The sequence below is a fragment of the Mustela nigripes genome, chromosome 2 (genome assembly GCF_022355385.1).
Source record: "Mustela nigripes isolate SB6536 chromosome 2, MUSNIG.SB6536, whole genome shotgun sequence".
In the NCBI taxonomy this organism is placed as follows: Eukaryota; Metazoa; Chordata; class Mammalia; order Carnivora; family Mustelidae; genus Mustela; species Mustela nigripes.
This window is the reverse complement of record NC_081558.1, coordinates 208,395,875-208,411,365: the sequence shown is the minus strand read 5'-3', so window position 1 is coordinate 208,411,365 and position 15,491 is coordinate 208,395,875. Positions and strand designations below refer to the sequence as shown.

Below are 15,491 nucleotides of genomic sequence, written 5' to 3'. Positions count from 1 at the left end.
CTATTTGAAGTTTTCATGGATGACCTGTCAAGCACTGTATCTGCTTAAGTTCAGCTGAGATTATCCCATATAGTTCCTACACATTTCGGTAAAATAACATGCCTTTCCAGCACAGAAGAAAGAATACTTGACTTTCATTTTTACCTTGATGAAGAAAAAACAAAGTCTCACGAAAGAGGGACCCGTGATGAGCACTGGGCATCGTAAGTAAAGAATCACTATATTCTACAGCTGAAACTTCCTAAATGTTGTACATTACTAAATGGAATTTAAATAAAAACTTAAAAAAAAAATCTCTATGCACTGGTTTTTGGTTTGAGAAAATAAAAATGCCTTAATTGAAAATTTCCATCAGAGACCAAGAAGCAGTCTTTTTTGGAACAACCATCCTTAGCTACAGACTGGCTCGTAAGCAATAAATCTTTGTGTACCACAATTCTGAGTAGGAGAGAGAGATAGCTCAACAGAGTGGATCTGGAAGCATCTTCTCTTATGAATAATCCACACTCGTTTCCCCCAATCTGGACAAAACAGAATACCCAATTCACACTGTTTCCCCCAAAAGGCCCAGCCAGCTGAGCTTCTCCTATTCTCCCCTCATTCATTCACATACTTAGGAAAGATCTCTCACCCAATCCCAAAGTTTCTTTCCTATGCCAAGACAATGACACATCAAGATAAAACCTTGCTCAGACCACTGAGACTATTTAACTTATATAAACATCACTTTAAAATGTCAACCCAAGTTTCTAAAAGACGTCACAGACCAACAGGAAGGGCTACCTGACTCATCCACGAGTAACAGTAAGGAAGGGAACCAGTATCTCATAGCCCATGATATACCTGGCCTTCTTCAAACCATGTATTATTTTTCACTTCACTACTTTTTCAGGAACCCTAATTTGTATTTTATTGTCAATAAGGGAACATACAACTGTCAATCATACATAATAAAAAAAAATATGTTTGGTCACAGGGCATTCAATGGGATAATAAATAAATACATGGCCTTCATTCCTAAATTTTCCAAGAGAATATTTTATGAAATCTCTCATAGTTAATGAAAGACATATAAAAAAATTATCATATAGAACAATATCCTTTTAAAATCTACACGCACTTTTTAGTATGTTTGAACAATTTCTAGCAGTGAACATCTGATACTATTTATAGCATAAGTCATTATCTTAATATCTCAAATTGATTAGGACTTCAAAGTACAGGAAGCAATAACTGACAGAACTCGAAGGAAAAAGGAAAAATTTATAATGATAGGGTCTTCAATATCCTCTGGCAGCAGCTGGAAGAGGTCACAAAATCAGTAAGGACATAGAAAATACAAAAAACACCACGAATCAATTTGCTCTGATTGACGTTTATGAGGCACTCTGCCCAACTACAACAGAGTACAATTGCACATAAAATATTCTTTACAAGTGCACATAAAATATTCACCAACACAATCATATGCTAAGCCATAAAATACATTTCAGTAAACTTAAAAAGATTAAAAAGAATTGAAATCAGAGTATGCTCACAGCTTATCACATAATAAATCAGAAATCAGCAAGATATCTGGAAAACAAACAAAATATTTGGAAACTAACTAGCATAATTCTAGATAATCCATCAAAGAAGAAATGACCAAGAAAATGATTTTGAACTGAATGGATATGAAAACACATTAAAAAGTTGGGTAATATGGCTATGACAATGCTTAGAAGGAAATATATACCTTAATAAAATGTTTGTATCAGAAATGTAAAAAGGTCCAATTCAATAATCTAAGCTTCCTTTTAATGAAGCTAGGAAAAAGCAAATTAAACCCAAAATAAGTAGATGGAAGGAAATAATAAAGAGTATGAATGAAACAGAAAACAGATATACCATAGAGAAAAATCAATACAACCAAAAGCTTATTTAAAAAATAAAATCAATGAGATCAATAAACTTCTAGGTAGATTGATGGAGAAGAGGAGGAGGGGAAAGAGGAGGAAAAGTTGAAGGGTGAAAGAAGATACAATTCCCATGATCAGGAATAAAAGAAGTGACATCACTACAGACACTACAGACTTGCAAAGAATTAACAGAATATTGTAAACAACTCTATACAAATAAATTTGACAATTTAGATGAAAAGAAAAAATTCACTGGAAGATACAAATCATCAGACTCAAAAAGAAAATCTGAACACCCCTGTATCTATTAACTACATTTTGCTATTAAAATCCTACCACAAAAAAAAAAACCTTCAGGCCCAGATGGCTTCACTGATGAATGAAAATTTAAAGGAAAAACACCATTTCAACACAAACATTTTTAGAAAATGGAGGAGGAAGGAATACTCTCCAACTATTTTCTTGTTTATTACCCTGATACCAAAACAGGATAAGGACATTACAAGAAAACTATAAACCAGTATCTTTCAAGAATTTAAATTAAAAGATATTTAATAATAGCATACTGAATCAAGTAATTATTTTTTTAAATAGTAATACACCACAACCAAGTATGGCTTATCTCAGGAATGGAAGGTTGGCTTAACATTCAAATTTCAATCAACGGAAATCACCATATGAACAAAACAAAGAGAAAAAAAGGTAAATATCTCAGTAGATGCAGAAAAAGAAAATAATGACCCAATTCAACACCCATTCATGGTTTAAAAAACCTTCAGCAAAAAAGGAACAGGTGGAAAATCCCTAACTGGATAAAGGGCATCTAAAAAAAAATCTACAGCTCACATCATACTTAATGGTCAGAAATTGACTGGTTCCCCCTTAAAACCAAGCCTCTTACCACTTCTATTCACAGGGTACTGAAGCACTCACACACTGCTAGGGAGAGTGTAAAATGGTACGATCACACTGGAAACAGTCCGACAGTTCCCTATAGTGTTAACCATATATTTATATGACACATTAATGGCACTCCTAAAATTAAACCAAGAGAAAGAAAATGTATTTCCACATCAAGACTTGTAATTAAATACTCACTGTAGTCTTATACACAAAAGTCCCCAACTGGAAAGAACCTAAATGTCAATCAACAGGTGAACGGCTGAATAGGGAAAATACTATGCCGTGATAAAAAGGAACAAACTACTGATTTGCTCAGAAATATGGATGAATCTCCACAACATCAGGCTGAGAAAAATCACAAACTTCAAAAATGTTCAGCCACATGCAGGAACGTACCTACATGAATCTGACGGAAGCCAGGTGATAATATGGCGACATGGTGGTCACCACTGGATATATAATAAAATGAAAGTAGAACTGCGTATGGCATTCCATTACATTCCCCACTATTGACCATCTGTCCGTCCCTGGTACTGCCCCTAGACTACTGAACTGCACCTCCTTATACTGTCACGATCCCAATAAAGCCAGTTGCATGAGCGAAACATAGGTCCTACATAATCCATCCCGCCAGCTGCAACCACAGTGGTCTCCTTGCTATGACCACATCCTGAGCACAGGGTACAAGGTCACAACGCTCACGCTACTGTCTCCCCGCCCTCAGCTTGCTGTGCCAGACAGCCGCACCACTTAGCTCTTTCTCTTTCAAGTCTTTGCTCAGATGGGACCCTCACGGAGAAGCCTGTCCTCACCACCTAATACAAAAAATACTGTGCTGGATGGGGCACCTGGAGGGCTCAGTCTGCTGAACGTCCAAAATTCATGGTTTCAGCTCAAGTCATGATCTCAGGGTCATGAGATCGAGCCCCAAGTCAGGTGCCACACTAAGTGGGGAGTCTGCTTGAGATGAGATTCTTTCCCTCTGTTCCCAGCCCTGAATGAATGAATGAATGAATGAGTGAAGACATAAATAAATCCTAAAAAAATACTGTCTAAAATACTACCTAAAAAAAAAATACCTAAAAATACTTACCTAAAAAAATAAAGTAAAAAATACTGCCCTCAGGCTGTATTGTCTGGCTTAGTCAGTGCAGTGTGCAACTCTTGTTCTTAGGGTTATGAGTTCAAGGCCTATGTTGGGTGTCAAGATTACTTAAAAATAAAATCTTAAAAAAAAAAAAAAACCTACTACCCTCCTCCTTCCCAGGGCTCTTTTCCTATTCACTCTCTGGAGCACTTTTCATACGCTAATAGAGAACACACTTGACTTCTTTTGGTACTGTCTGTCTGCCCTGCAAATAGAAGGTAAGCTCCACAAAGGTGAGGTCCTCGACTCTCCTGTGACTCTCCTGTTCACTGCCGGACCTTCAGTGCCTCCGGGAGCCCCCGGCTGGCACACAGCAGGGCTCAGCAAACACTGTGTTGAGTTTCGTTCCTCAACAACCTACTTTTTAGACTCCTGTCTACCTCCATCTTCGCTTCCCAGCACCTAGTACACGGCAGATGCTGGATGCTTGCAGGAATGAATGAGTGAAACCAGAGAGGAAAGGCAGGGCTTGTAAACCCTAAAAGCATTTAATGGGTGTGTTTTCTCACCTGTAATTGTTGCTGCAGGTGTGTGATTTCAGCAATTCTCAACTCTCTGGATTTGTTTGTACTCTCAATTTCTTGCCTTTGCGTGGTCAGTCGACACCGGATGTCTTGAAGTTTTCCTTCTAGTTGATGCTTTTTATCATTCTTTTAACAAATGAAAAATAGTAATTATTCTTACCACTTTTAACGGTTCAGGGTTAACAGATGACCCTTGAACAACACAAGGCTGAACTACATGGGTCCACTTCAACTCGGATTTTTTTCAATAAGTAACAGTACAGTCCTGTAAATGTATGTTTGCTTCTTTATGAATGTATTAACATTTTCTTACCTCTAACTTATTTATTGTAAGAATACAGTATATGATACGTGTAACATACGAAGTACGTGTCAATTAACTGCTTATGTTATCAGTAAGGCTTCTGGTCCACAATAGGCTACTAGCAGCTAGGTTTTAGGGGATTCAAAAATTATACAAACTGTTCTGACTGCATGGAATCTGTGCCCATAAGCCCCGTGTCATTCACGGCTCAACTGTATTCCCAAAACATAATCAAACTTGACTCACTAGAGCTTCTAATTCAAATTCCAGAGTCTTTTTCTTGGCTTTCAGTACAACTATGTCCTCTTGCTCTTTGTTCCTTTGATTGAGTAGTTCTTGTCTTCGATTCCGTTCCCATTCAAGCTGTCGTTGCCTTTCAAGTTCTCGCTTTGCAGCCTGTGACATGTACCAACAGACAACTTAGTAGTTTTTTAGTCCTGACATGATACAATGTCTCTTAATAAATGTAACATCCAGGAAGTCTTTTCATTTAGGGATAAAATGTTACACATTGTAAAAACTTCTATTAAAAAAGAGCAAAACAGGGACCCCCTGGGTGGCTCAGTTGGTTGAGCAGCTGCCTTCGGCTCAGGTCATGATCCCAGCGTCCTCCTGGGATCGAGTCCCACATTGGGCTCCTTGCTCCGCAGGGAACCTGCTTCTCCCTCTGCCTCTGCCTGCCATTCTGTCTGCCTGTGCTCGCTCTCTCTCTCTCTCTCTCTCTGATAAATAAATAAAAATAAAAATAAAAAAAATAAAAAATAAAAAATAAAAAAGAGCAAAACCAAATTTACACAAATACAGTATTCCTTCTCTAGCAAAAGGAGAATATTTAGAAAAGCTATTATAGTTAGATAAGGACAGGCAGGATTCACGCCATCATTGGAATTCGATTATTATGCCTTTAAGAATGTCTGAAGTAATAAAACTGTTCTTCCTAATCACTGACTCATAAAGAGAAGAAAAATGTCTTTAGTCTAGTAAAGTCACACTAAAACCCCTAGAATAAAAAACAAAAACAAAAAATAACCCCCAAAACAAAAACTTACTTTTATCAAATGAGAAATTACTCATCTCAAGTTTTAAATTTTATTAATCCCCTATCCCCATAAGCGTCCATTTTCTTTTTACCATTGAAGCTTCCATAATTTCTGCGGCAATGACCACTCTCTTTAAAGCGGACTCTGATGGCCGCTAGGTAAACATGTCCAGAGCACCTGGTACTCTTTTCTTCTTTTTTATTAAAGGTTTTTTTTTTTTTTTTTAAAGAGACAGTGAGCAAGAGCAGGGGGAGGAGCAGAGGACAGAAGAGAAGAGCAGACTCCCAGCCTCAGGGCTCAACCTTAGGACTCTGAGATCATCACCTGAGCCTAGGACAGATGCTTAACTGACTGAGCCACCCAGGTGCCCCCACCTGTCACTGTCACTGTTCATTGTTACTGCTTCTTCTTCTTTTTAAAGATTTTATTTATTTATTTGACACAGAGATCTCAAGCAGGCAGAGAGGCAGGCAGAGAGAGAGGGGGAAGCAGGCTCCCCACTGAGGAATTGAGTCCAATTCCAGGCTCAATCCCAGGACCCTGAGATCATGACCTAAGCAGAAGGCAGAGGCTTTAACCCACTGAGCCACCCAGGCGCCCCATTGTTACTGCTTCTTATCTACCTGTCCTCCAACCACCCTTTGGGCCTGAGGACACTAAAGTACTTTTCTACAACTACTCTGGGAACTATCGATGCCTGGCACATGGTAAACGACCATTAAGTAATTCTGAATAAATACACTGAAGTGTCTTAAAAATACAAAACAAAGCAAAACACTGAGAAAGGAAAAGTGGTCTACTTCTGGGCTGTCCATTCTGGAAATTAAAATGGTATTAGTATCTGTGTGTGTCTCCTTGAATAAGGCTTACTGCTCTAAGTTATCTGAAGCAACAACAGGAGATGAAACCAAAGTATTGTGTTTTCATAAAGAAAAATCTCTCATATGTAAGACAGATTTCATTCACGCAAAAGAATCATGACAGTGCTTCTGTAGCAATATTCTAAAACTGGAAATTCAGAGGAAAGATTGGTTTAGTCCCTATCCAGGTATGGCCCCAAATTTATGAGGTCTTCCATCAAATATATTGAAGATTTCCTACACATATATTTTTAAAGTGGGAAAAAAGGGGCACAGAATAATTAGTACGATCCCATTACATGGGTTAAAAAAAAATTGCACCAAACCCCCAATGATTTCCACCATATAACCTTTAATATTTCTACATACACATATAAATGTAGAGAAAGAAAGTCTGAGAAATTCTTAATCAACACCAGCAGTTATGAGACTGGATTATCCGAAGCTTGACGGTGAATGTTCTCAGCAACATCATTCGTATCAGTCAACAAAGCCGAAAACAAGTCGAACAGCCATCAGCTGATGAATGGATAAATATAATGCCGTCCATCTACGTGATGGAATATTATTCGGTCTTAAGAAGGAATAACCTACCGACTCCTGCTACAGCTTGGGACCCGAAAACATGCGCAGTGGAAACAAGACACAAAAGTCACACAGTGTGTGATTCCATGTCTGCGAAATGTCCATCAGGAGCAAACCCACAGAGACAGGAAGGAAATTCGGGGCTGCCGGGGGCCAGGAGGGGAGGGGGATGGGGAGTAACTGCCATATGGGAAAGAAATTTCTTTTGGGGATAAGGCAAATGCTCTGGATGGTATTAATTGATTACGTGACTGACTAAGGAAGAAGGGAAGCAAGAACACATGCACTCATTGTAGTCTCCGCGGTGGCTCACCTCTCGTCTCTCGATTTCTTTCCTCCTCTCCTCCTCTCTCTGACGCTCTAGTTCCCGCTGCTTCTCCAGCTGCTTCTCCAGCTCCAGCTGCCGCTTGCGCTCCTGCTCCTGACGCTCCCGCTCTTTGCGCTCCTGCTCCGCGCGCTCCAGCTGCGCCAGGCGCTCCTGCTCCTTGCGCTGCTGCTCCAAGAGCGCCTGTCTCCGCTTCTCCAGCTCCAGATTGCCACGTTCGAAATTCTCACGCTTCTTATCTTCGAAGGTTACTTGCAAACGAGAAACACGAAAACGTCCAGAAGTCACGATTTAAAACATACTGTTTTCAAAGGAAAATTCAGGCGCATCCGAGAGGTGTAGTGTGCAAAGGCCAACCAGAGCCCCCTGAACCTTCCGCCCTGCCTGTGCCTCCCAGAGGAGCCCTACAACAAGCTTTTTTTTTTTTTTTTTTTTTTGACACCAGGAAACTTTTAGAACAAATAATTCAGTAAAACTGCAGGATACAGAAACTGGTTGCATTTCTAGACATTCATAACGAACTACTGGAAGGAGAAATTAAGAAACCAATCCCACTTACAGTGGTGTCACAAAGAATACCTAGGAATAAATTTACAGAAGATAGGGAAAGACCTGCATAATGGAAACTGTAAGATGCTGATGAAAGAAACTGAAGACATGATTAAACGGAAAAGTTTTCCATAGTCAGAACGGGACTGGAAGAATTAATATTGTTAAAATGTCCTCACTAACCAAAGCAAGCTATAAATTCAGTGCAGTTCCTATCAGTCCAATGGCACTTTTCACAGAACTAAAATAATTCTAAAATTTATATGGAACCGAAAATTGCCAAAGCAGTCTTGAGAGAAAGAAGAACGAACCTAGAGCTACCACACTCCCTGATTTCAAACTACACTGCAAAGCTATAGTAATCAAAACAGTATTATTGGCATAAAAGCAGATACAGATCAATGGATCCGAACAGACAGCCCAGAAACAAACCCATGCTTAAATGGTCAATTCATTTACAGCAAACAAAGCAAGAATGAATATACAATGTGGAAAGAAAAGTCTTTTTCAATAAAGGGTGCTGACATCTACCACATGCCAAAGGATGACACTTTCTTCTCACACCAGACACAAAAATGAGCTCAAAACAGATTATAGATGTGAACGTTAGACCTAAACCATAAAACTCCTGGGAAGGAAACATAGGCATTGAACTCACTGGCAATGTTCATGGAACACTGCTTTTTGGAATGGACTCCAAAGGCAGTAACAGTGAAAGTAAAAACAAACACATAGGGTTATGTCAAACTATAAAGCTTGTGCACAGCAAAGGAAACCGTCAACAAAATGAAAAGGCAACCTTTTGAACAGGAGAAGAAATCTGCAAATCACGTATCTGCAAGCAGGCTAATATCCAAAATAAATTTTTAAAAATTTTTTAAATTTTAAAATTTTTAAATTAAACTAAATTGGCCACTGTAATTGGCTTAATTAAGCCAATTAAGCCAATTAATTTTAATTAAGCCAATTAAAATTAAATTTTAATTTTAAAATTTTAAAATTTTTTAAAATTTAAAACCTCATATTAAGTCAATAAAAAACAATCTGATTTAAAAATAGGCAGAGGTTGGGGTGCCCGGCTGGCTCAGAGAATCACGCCATTCTAAGTCTACGGGTCATGAGTTCGAGCCCCACATGGAATGAGAGATTACTTAAATAAATTGTAAAAACAAACAAATAAGTGGGTGAGGATCTAAAAAGACAGTTCTGTAAAGAGGCCACACAGATGGCCAAGAGGCACGTGAAAAGATGCTCTTACTCATCATCAGTCAAATGCAAATCAAAACCACAATTAGATGTCATTTCACACCTACTGGAATGACTATCACCAAAAAGATTAAGAAATAACAAGGGATGGAGCAACTGTGGAGGAAAGGGTACCCTCCCACAGTTAGGAATGTGAATTGGTGTAGCCCCCACAGAAGAGCAGTGTAGAAGCCCCTCAAAAAACTAAACAAACAAACAAAAACTGCCATCAGATCCACCTACCACCTATTCTACTTCTGGATATTTACCTGAAGAAAATAAACCCATTAATTCGAAAAGTTAACCAATATAGCACTGTTCACAGCAGCCAAGAGATGGAATCAACCTAAGTGTGACTCGATGGCTGGCTGGATAAAGCAGAAGTGGTACATACGTACATGGCTTATTACTCAGCCATCAGAAAGGACATCTTGGCCATTTGCGACAATACGGATGGACCTTGAGGGTATTACACTAAGTAAAGTTTAAGTCTAACAGACAAAGACATATACCCCATGATTTCACTTATGTATGGAATCTAAAAAACAAAACTCAGATACAGAAATGAGTTTGCGTGCGGGCGGAGAGGGTGACGGCGGTCAACTGTATGGTGACGCTAGACTTAACTGTAATGATCACTTTATAGTGTGTGCAATATTGAATTATATTGTACACCTGAAACTACCACTATATACCAATTTTAGCTCAGTTTTAAAAAAATCCTGAATTCTTTGCTAACATACTCTCTCCTCCCCCACTTAGAATCTTTCTAAAACAGCCACTCCGCATCACCACCAACCTCCTTCCCTCCCTGTTACTCTACGCTTTCCCTTCGCCATCACCTTGATTGAGCAACTGACCCCCCTCCCCCTCCCTCCCCTCTCCTCTTAGTCAGTAACTGTGCTGATGTGTCTACTATTTTAACAAATAAGATGATTTCTGAAAGGAGAGGTAGGAGGGTGAGTATCCCGTGTTTCATAATGAAGATCTAACTGCGTCCTCATCAGTATGGGGGTCACATTCAGTAAATTTTTTCTAAACCAGGAAACTGAATAGTTTCCTTCTTTGAGAACACCAATTATGAATTTTAGCCTTACTTCCCAGCCAATCATTTTTTTCTCTGATCCTAGCTAGCATACTATTTATAACCATTTTATTTTCCTTCTAAAGGAGGGGAAAAAAGTCCCGGGGCCCCTGGGTGACACAGTCCATTGAGCGTCTGATTCTTGATTTCGCCTCAGGTCATGATCTCAGGGTTATGGGGTCAAGACCTGTCTCGGGCTCCACGCTCAGCACGAGTCTCCTTGAGACTGTCTCTCTCTGCACCACTCACTGCACCCCCCAGCTCACGCATGCACCCCCACATGCAAGCACGTTCTCTCCCTCTCAAAATAAGTAAATAAATAAATAAAATATTAAAAAAAAAATCCCAACCTCCATGTCCCTTATGTTTTCAGCAGTGTCTATTCAATTTCATGTTTCTCTCACATGCTCCTCCTTGGAACCAACCCAGACAAGAGAAGCTCTAATCGCCCTCCTGTGCCACACGCCATTCCCACTGTTCTCTATTTCAAGAACTGTCACTTCACCCGTTGTCTTAAGATCTGTAGCTGTGAGCATCCTTTCTTGGCTTCTCCCTACATTCTCAGCTTGGCCTTGACTGCTTTAGAAAGACCTTCTTCACATGTTACCGTCATGGAATAGAGATCAAACCCAGCAAGTGAATTCTGGTTTTCTTGTGCTTTTTGCTCCTTTAGTGGCCGCGGAAGAGGCAGCATCCGTCCCACCTTAAAATTGAAAACCCTCTCAAGTACAGAAAAGAATGACGTAATGATACATGCTACAGTGTGGATGGGTATCAGAAAGAGGAAGAAAGAAACAGCTCTACTTCTCTCTCCCCATGTACACACACCAAGGAAAAGGGATAGGAGGACCTAAAAGGCGGCCGCCATCTGCAAGCCGGAAAGAGAGTCTCACCACGAACCAAACTGGATGGCCCTTGATCTCAGACTTAATGGCCTCTAGAAGTGTGAGAAATTCATGTCGGCTACTGAAGCCACCCAGACTACTGTATTTTGTTATGGCAGCCTAAACTAAGGCAATGAATTGTGTACGTTTTAATGATCAATTTCCTGTTATGTGAATTTTACCTCAATTAAAAAATACCTCAAAGTCCCTACACATATCCGGCCCTATTTCTGCTCCGTAAAAGGCAAATAATACAAGGCCACGGAAAGAAGGAACGAACAAATGAAAATCTCTGCTGACATCACTTCCTGTTCAGAACTCTACACGAACGTCTACCACCAAGAGGAAAAGAAAATCACAAATTCAAAGGATACCTGTCCTTATCTGCCTTTGAGACTTCATTCCCATTCATTCCCACTATTATCTTCCCAAAATGTTATTCCTTTCCACTTGTAAGGACTCCATTCATCTCCAGTCTCAAAACAACTGTGAACTCCTCCATATAGATCTACTAAGATCTATTACGATCTATTAAGTAAACTCTGCTGTGCATCTGTAAATCTGTCCTTGGGGATTTACTGCACTTATATACTGCTTTGATGATTGTTTCTATGGATGCCCTACATCCTCAATCATATTATAACCTTCCAGAGGGTATGGACCACATTCTTAATATTTAAATTCTTCACTATACTCAACACATAGCTTTTCATAAAGAACATTTTCTTTAAAGCCTGTTTTTGAGAAAGAGAGAGAAAGAATGCAAGCAGTAGGATTTTATTTATTTAAGATGGAGAGAGAGGGGGCACAAGCAGGGGCTCGATCCCAGGACTCCGAGATCATGACCTGAGCTGAAGGCGGATTCTTTTTTTTTTTTTTTTTTTTTAAGATTTTATTTATTTATTTGACAGACAGAGATCACAAGTAGGCAGAGAGAGAGAGAGGAAGGGAAGCAGGCTCCCTGACAAGCAGAGAGCCCAATGCGGGGCTCAATCCCAGGACCCTGAGATCATGACCTGAGCAAAAGGCAGAGGCTTAACCCACTGAGCCACCCAGGTGCCCCCAAAGACATTTTCAATAAGAAGTTTATTAGGGGCGCCTGGGTGGCTCAGTGGGTTAAGCCGCTGCCTCCGGCTCAGGTCATGATCTCAGGGTCCTGGGATCGAGCCCCACATCAGGCTCTCTGCTTGGTGGGGAGCCTGCTTCCCTCTCTCTCTCTCTCTCTCTGCCTGCCTCTCTGCCTACTTGTGATCTCTCTGTCAAATAAATGAATAAAAACTTAAAAAAATAAACAAATGAATAAGAAGTTTATCAGTAAACAAAAACTTAGTTGAAAGAGGAAACTGGAAGAACTAGTGTCCTGAGTAGATCAATTAACCACTGAGCACTTTAAATGCAGCTACATAACACTGACAAAGTATTTAATATAAAGAGACTCCCAGAATAAATTTCACTTGCTTCTTAGTATCAATTATCATTTCCTTATTAATAATTCATAGCCACCTTAGCACATTTTAATAGTGAGATAGGTTTATTATTATAAATGAGGGTTTTTAAAAATAGGTTCATATTAAATTTAAAATAGCTTTCTGTCATTAACGAGTTTCCAATTCTCTTATAACAATAGGAGAAAATAACAAGAAGCAGTTTCACATGCTATTTCTATCCTGCTCGTACTGAGCAAGCGCCATAAAGGTGTACCAATTTTGAGTGTTTTATAAATAACATTTATGAAATTTTTGTTTAGTGGTAAATAATCAGATTTTAATTTAAAAGTTAGAACAAAGCGAGGGCGCCTGGATGGCTCAGTCGTTAAGCGTCTGCCTTCAGCTAAGGTCATGATTCCACGGTCCTGGGATCGAGCTCCCCATCAGGCTCCCCGCTCAGTGGGAAACCTGCTTCTCCCTCTCCCATTCCCCCTGCTTGTATTCCCTCTCTCACTGAGTCTCTCTGTCAAATAAATAAATAAACTCTTAAAATAAATAAATAAATAAACGAACAAGGATGCATTAGCCAAGTACATCATGTTCTTATTTTCTCTACATATATTCAAATCCAAAAGCATATCAAGAGCGGCTGCTTTCTGACTAAGGTGACCTAAAGGAACACAGCAAGAATGTCAGAAGCTAAACATATTTTTACCTCCACTGTTGCCTCAGAGGTAGCACATCTCTAATATGATATAAAGACAGCCTTACCAGGTAATTTCTTTTCTAGTTGCTGCTGTTCATCTTCTAAAACTGGTTCCTCGGGTAACCTCTGATCCGCTGCCGTTGAGCTGATGACAGATACACCGCTGCCAGATCGAACTCGTCTGCAATGGTGTCAAAAAAGAGAAAAATCAAAGTCATAGAAAGCAGTCCCAGTAGAACTGAGCAAATCATGGAAAAGAACTGTTGAGGAGTATGCCACATCATGGAGTAAATTTCACTTACAGTGAGGAAAAGGTAAAGATTTGGTCCTCCTCGCTTACAAAGAGTTTTTAAAAAATGGCTATGTGAGGATCATCAGACCCTAGAGCATCCAGCTCGCTCAAATGTCTAGAGCCATCAGCAAAATCAGGGCAATTCCAGAGGACTGACCTGGTGAATCACCACCATGTGGTCTAGAACAGTGCCTGGGTCACAGTCAAGTGCTCACTGTGGATATCACTACCCTTTCATGGAACATTAGATCCACCAAGGGAAGACATAGTATACTTTACAGTCCCTAAAACAAATCATCTCGTTTACTGGTTCGTTCCACCTTAAACCATTACCTTCATTTTTTAAAGAAATCTACCTTTTCATTAATGCCTCCATTCATTATTAGCCTCCAGTCTTGAGTCTCTTGGAGTGAGTGACCCGTGCAGCTGTGAGACTCTGAGGACAAAGTGTCCAGCTACGGTGTCTTCCGACAGCCAGATTTCTCGGCTCGCGTCATGCACCCACTGACAGCCATGGCACTGTTTCTCTTACCTTTATGGGGATCTACCCCCACCCAGCACGGCATCAGGACAGAAATTCCTATTTGTCTTTCTTTCTCTATTCTGTGTGTTTAAGATTTCATACTTGTCTTTTAAGGTTAAAGCCATGAGCCGTCGTTGTCTGGGAGGGAGGCGTGTGTGGTGCACCAAGGCAGAGGGTATGAGTCCCGGCACATTCCTCCCAACTGGACTTTGCTCTACTCTCTTGACAACTCCGCTGAAGCTGTGTTTCGGGCCAGGATAGATTTCTTTAATTATCTTCCTGATTGTAATTTTCTACACCGCCCATATTTTGTTACTTAACCGATGTGTAGAATTCATAGGCAGAATCTCCCTGCCTTACTTTCTATGTATGGGTTAATACGGTTTCACTTTAACTGCTAAAATTTTTGGTAAACATTGACTAGATAGATTGGTATAAAAATCAACAACTTTTTGATGTTTTACTAATAGACTATAGGTACTTTAAAGAACAGAACACACCCAAGATTAACACAGGACCTAGATAAGAACATCTTCTTGAATTCATGGATATTTCATTTCCTTGCCAGGAATAAAAATGACTAAAAGAGACACAGCCAGCAAAAAGCCCCGTCTGAAACTCACATACCAGATACACAATTTCTTGTAAGAGCCAAGTGTTCCTTACCTAAAGGAAGGTGGAATGTACTCCGGAGGCAGGACAGGTGGCAGTGGTTGGCCAGACATTGCCACATCGATGAGGTGCATGGCCAAAATGAACTCTTCTGCTGTGAGTTTTCCATCTTGATCAATGTCAGAAAGATTCCTATTCAACCAAAAGATAACCATATTCTAGTTTCATGAAAATGCATGTGTGTTACTATTCACAAGAGACTGAAATGTTCTGTTTCCTTATTCTGACTCTAGGCCAGTTAGTTGAGTCTCACTGGGCCTTGGTTTATAAAAATAGTACCTACTTCGTAGTACTGCTGCAAAGATAAAATGAGACAATCCAAATCGTTGGGATGGTGTCCAGCGCTCAGCAAATGTTAACTGTGGTCATAATTATCCTCTTCTCAAGCCTTGCCAGCCCATTTAAAATGTGTCATACTCACATTCTATGTGTCTTTAAACACTATGCTCGACAAACTAGTGGGTCAAGAGAGTGAACATCAAAGCTTCACAAGATGTGGTCTCTATTCACACTAAATTCTGCC

At 39.8% G+C, this 15,491-nt stretch overlaps 1 protein-coding gene across 4 annotated transcripts in view; it reads right to left on the bottom strand.

The window, feature by feature from the left end:
- The window catches only part of ITSN1 (intersectin 1), a 221,146-nt gene that overhangs the window by 99,944 nt on the left and 105,711 nt on the right, over nucleotides 1-15,491 (bottom strand). For all 4 annotated transcript variants that reach the window (XM_059392297.1, XM_059392298.1, XM_059392299.1 and 1 more), the window contains exons 10-14: nucleotides 14,963-15,100; nucleotides 13,547-13,662; nucleotides 7,575-7,837; nucleotides 5,023-5,172; nucleotides 4,458-4,598 (exon numbers count right to left, since the gene is read on the bottom strand). In XM_059392297.1, coding sequence (XP_059248280.1) covers nucleotides 4,458-4,598; nucleotides 5,023-5,172; nucleotides 7,575-7,837; nucleotides 13,547-13,662; nucleotides 14,963-15,100 — 808 coding nt within the window. The remainder of the gene's footprint in view (nucleotides 1-4,457; nucleotides 4,599-5,022; nucleotides 5,173-7,574; nucleotides 7,838-13,546; nucleotides 13,663-14,962; nucleotides 15,101-15,491) is intronic.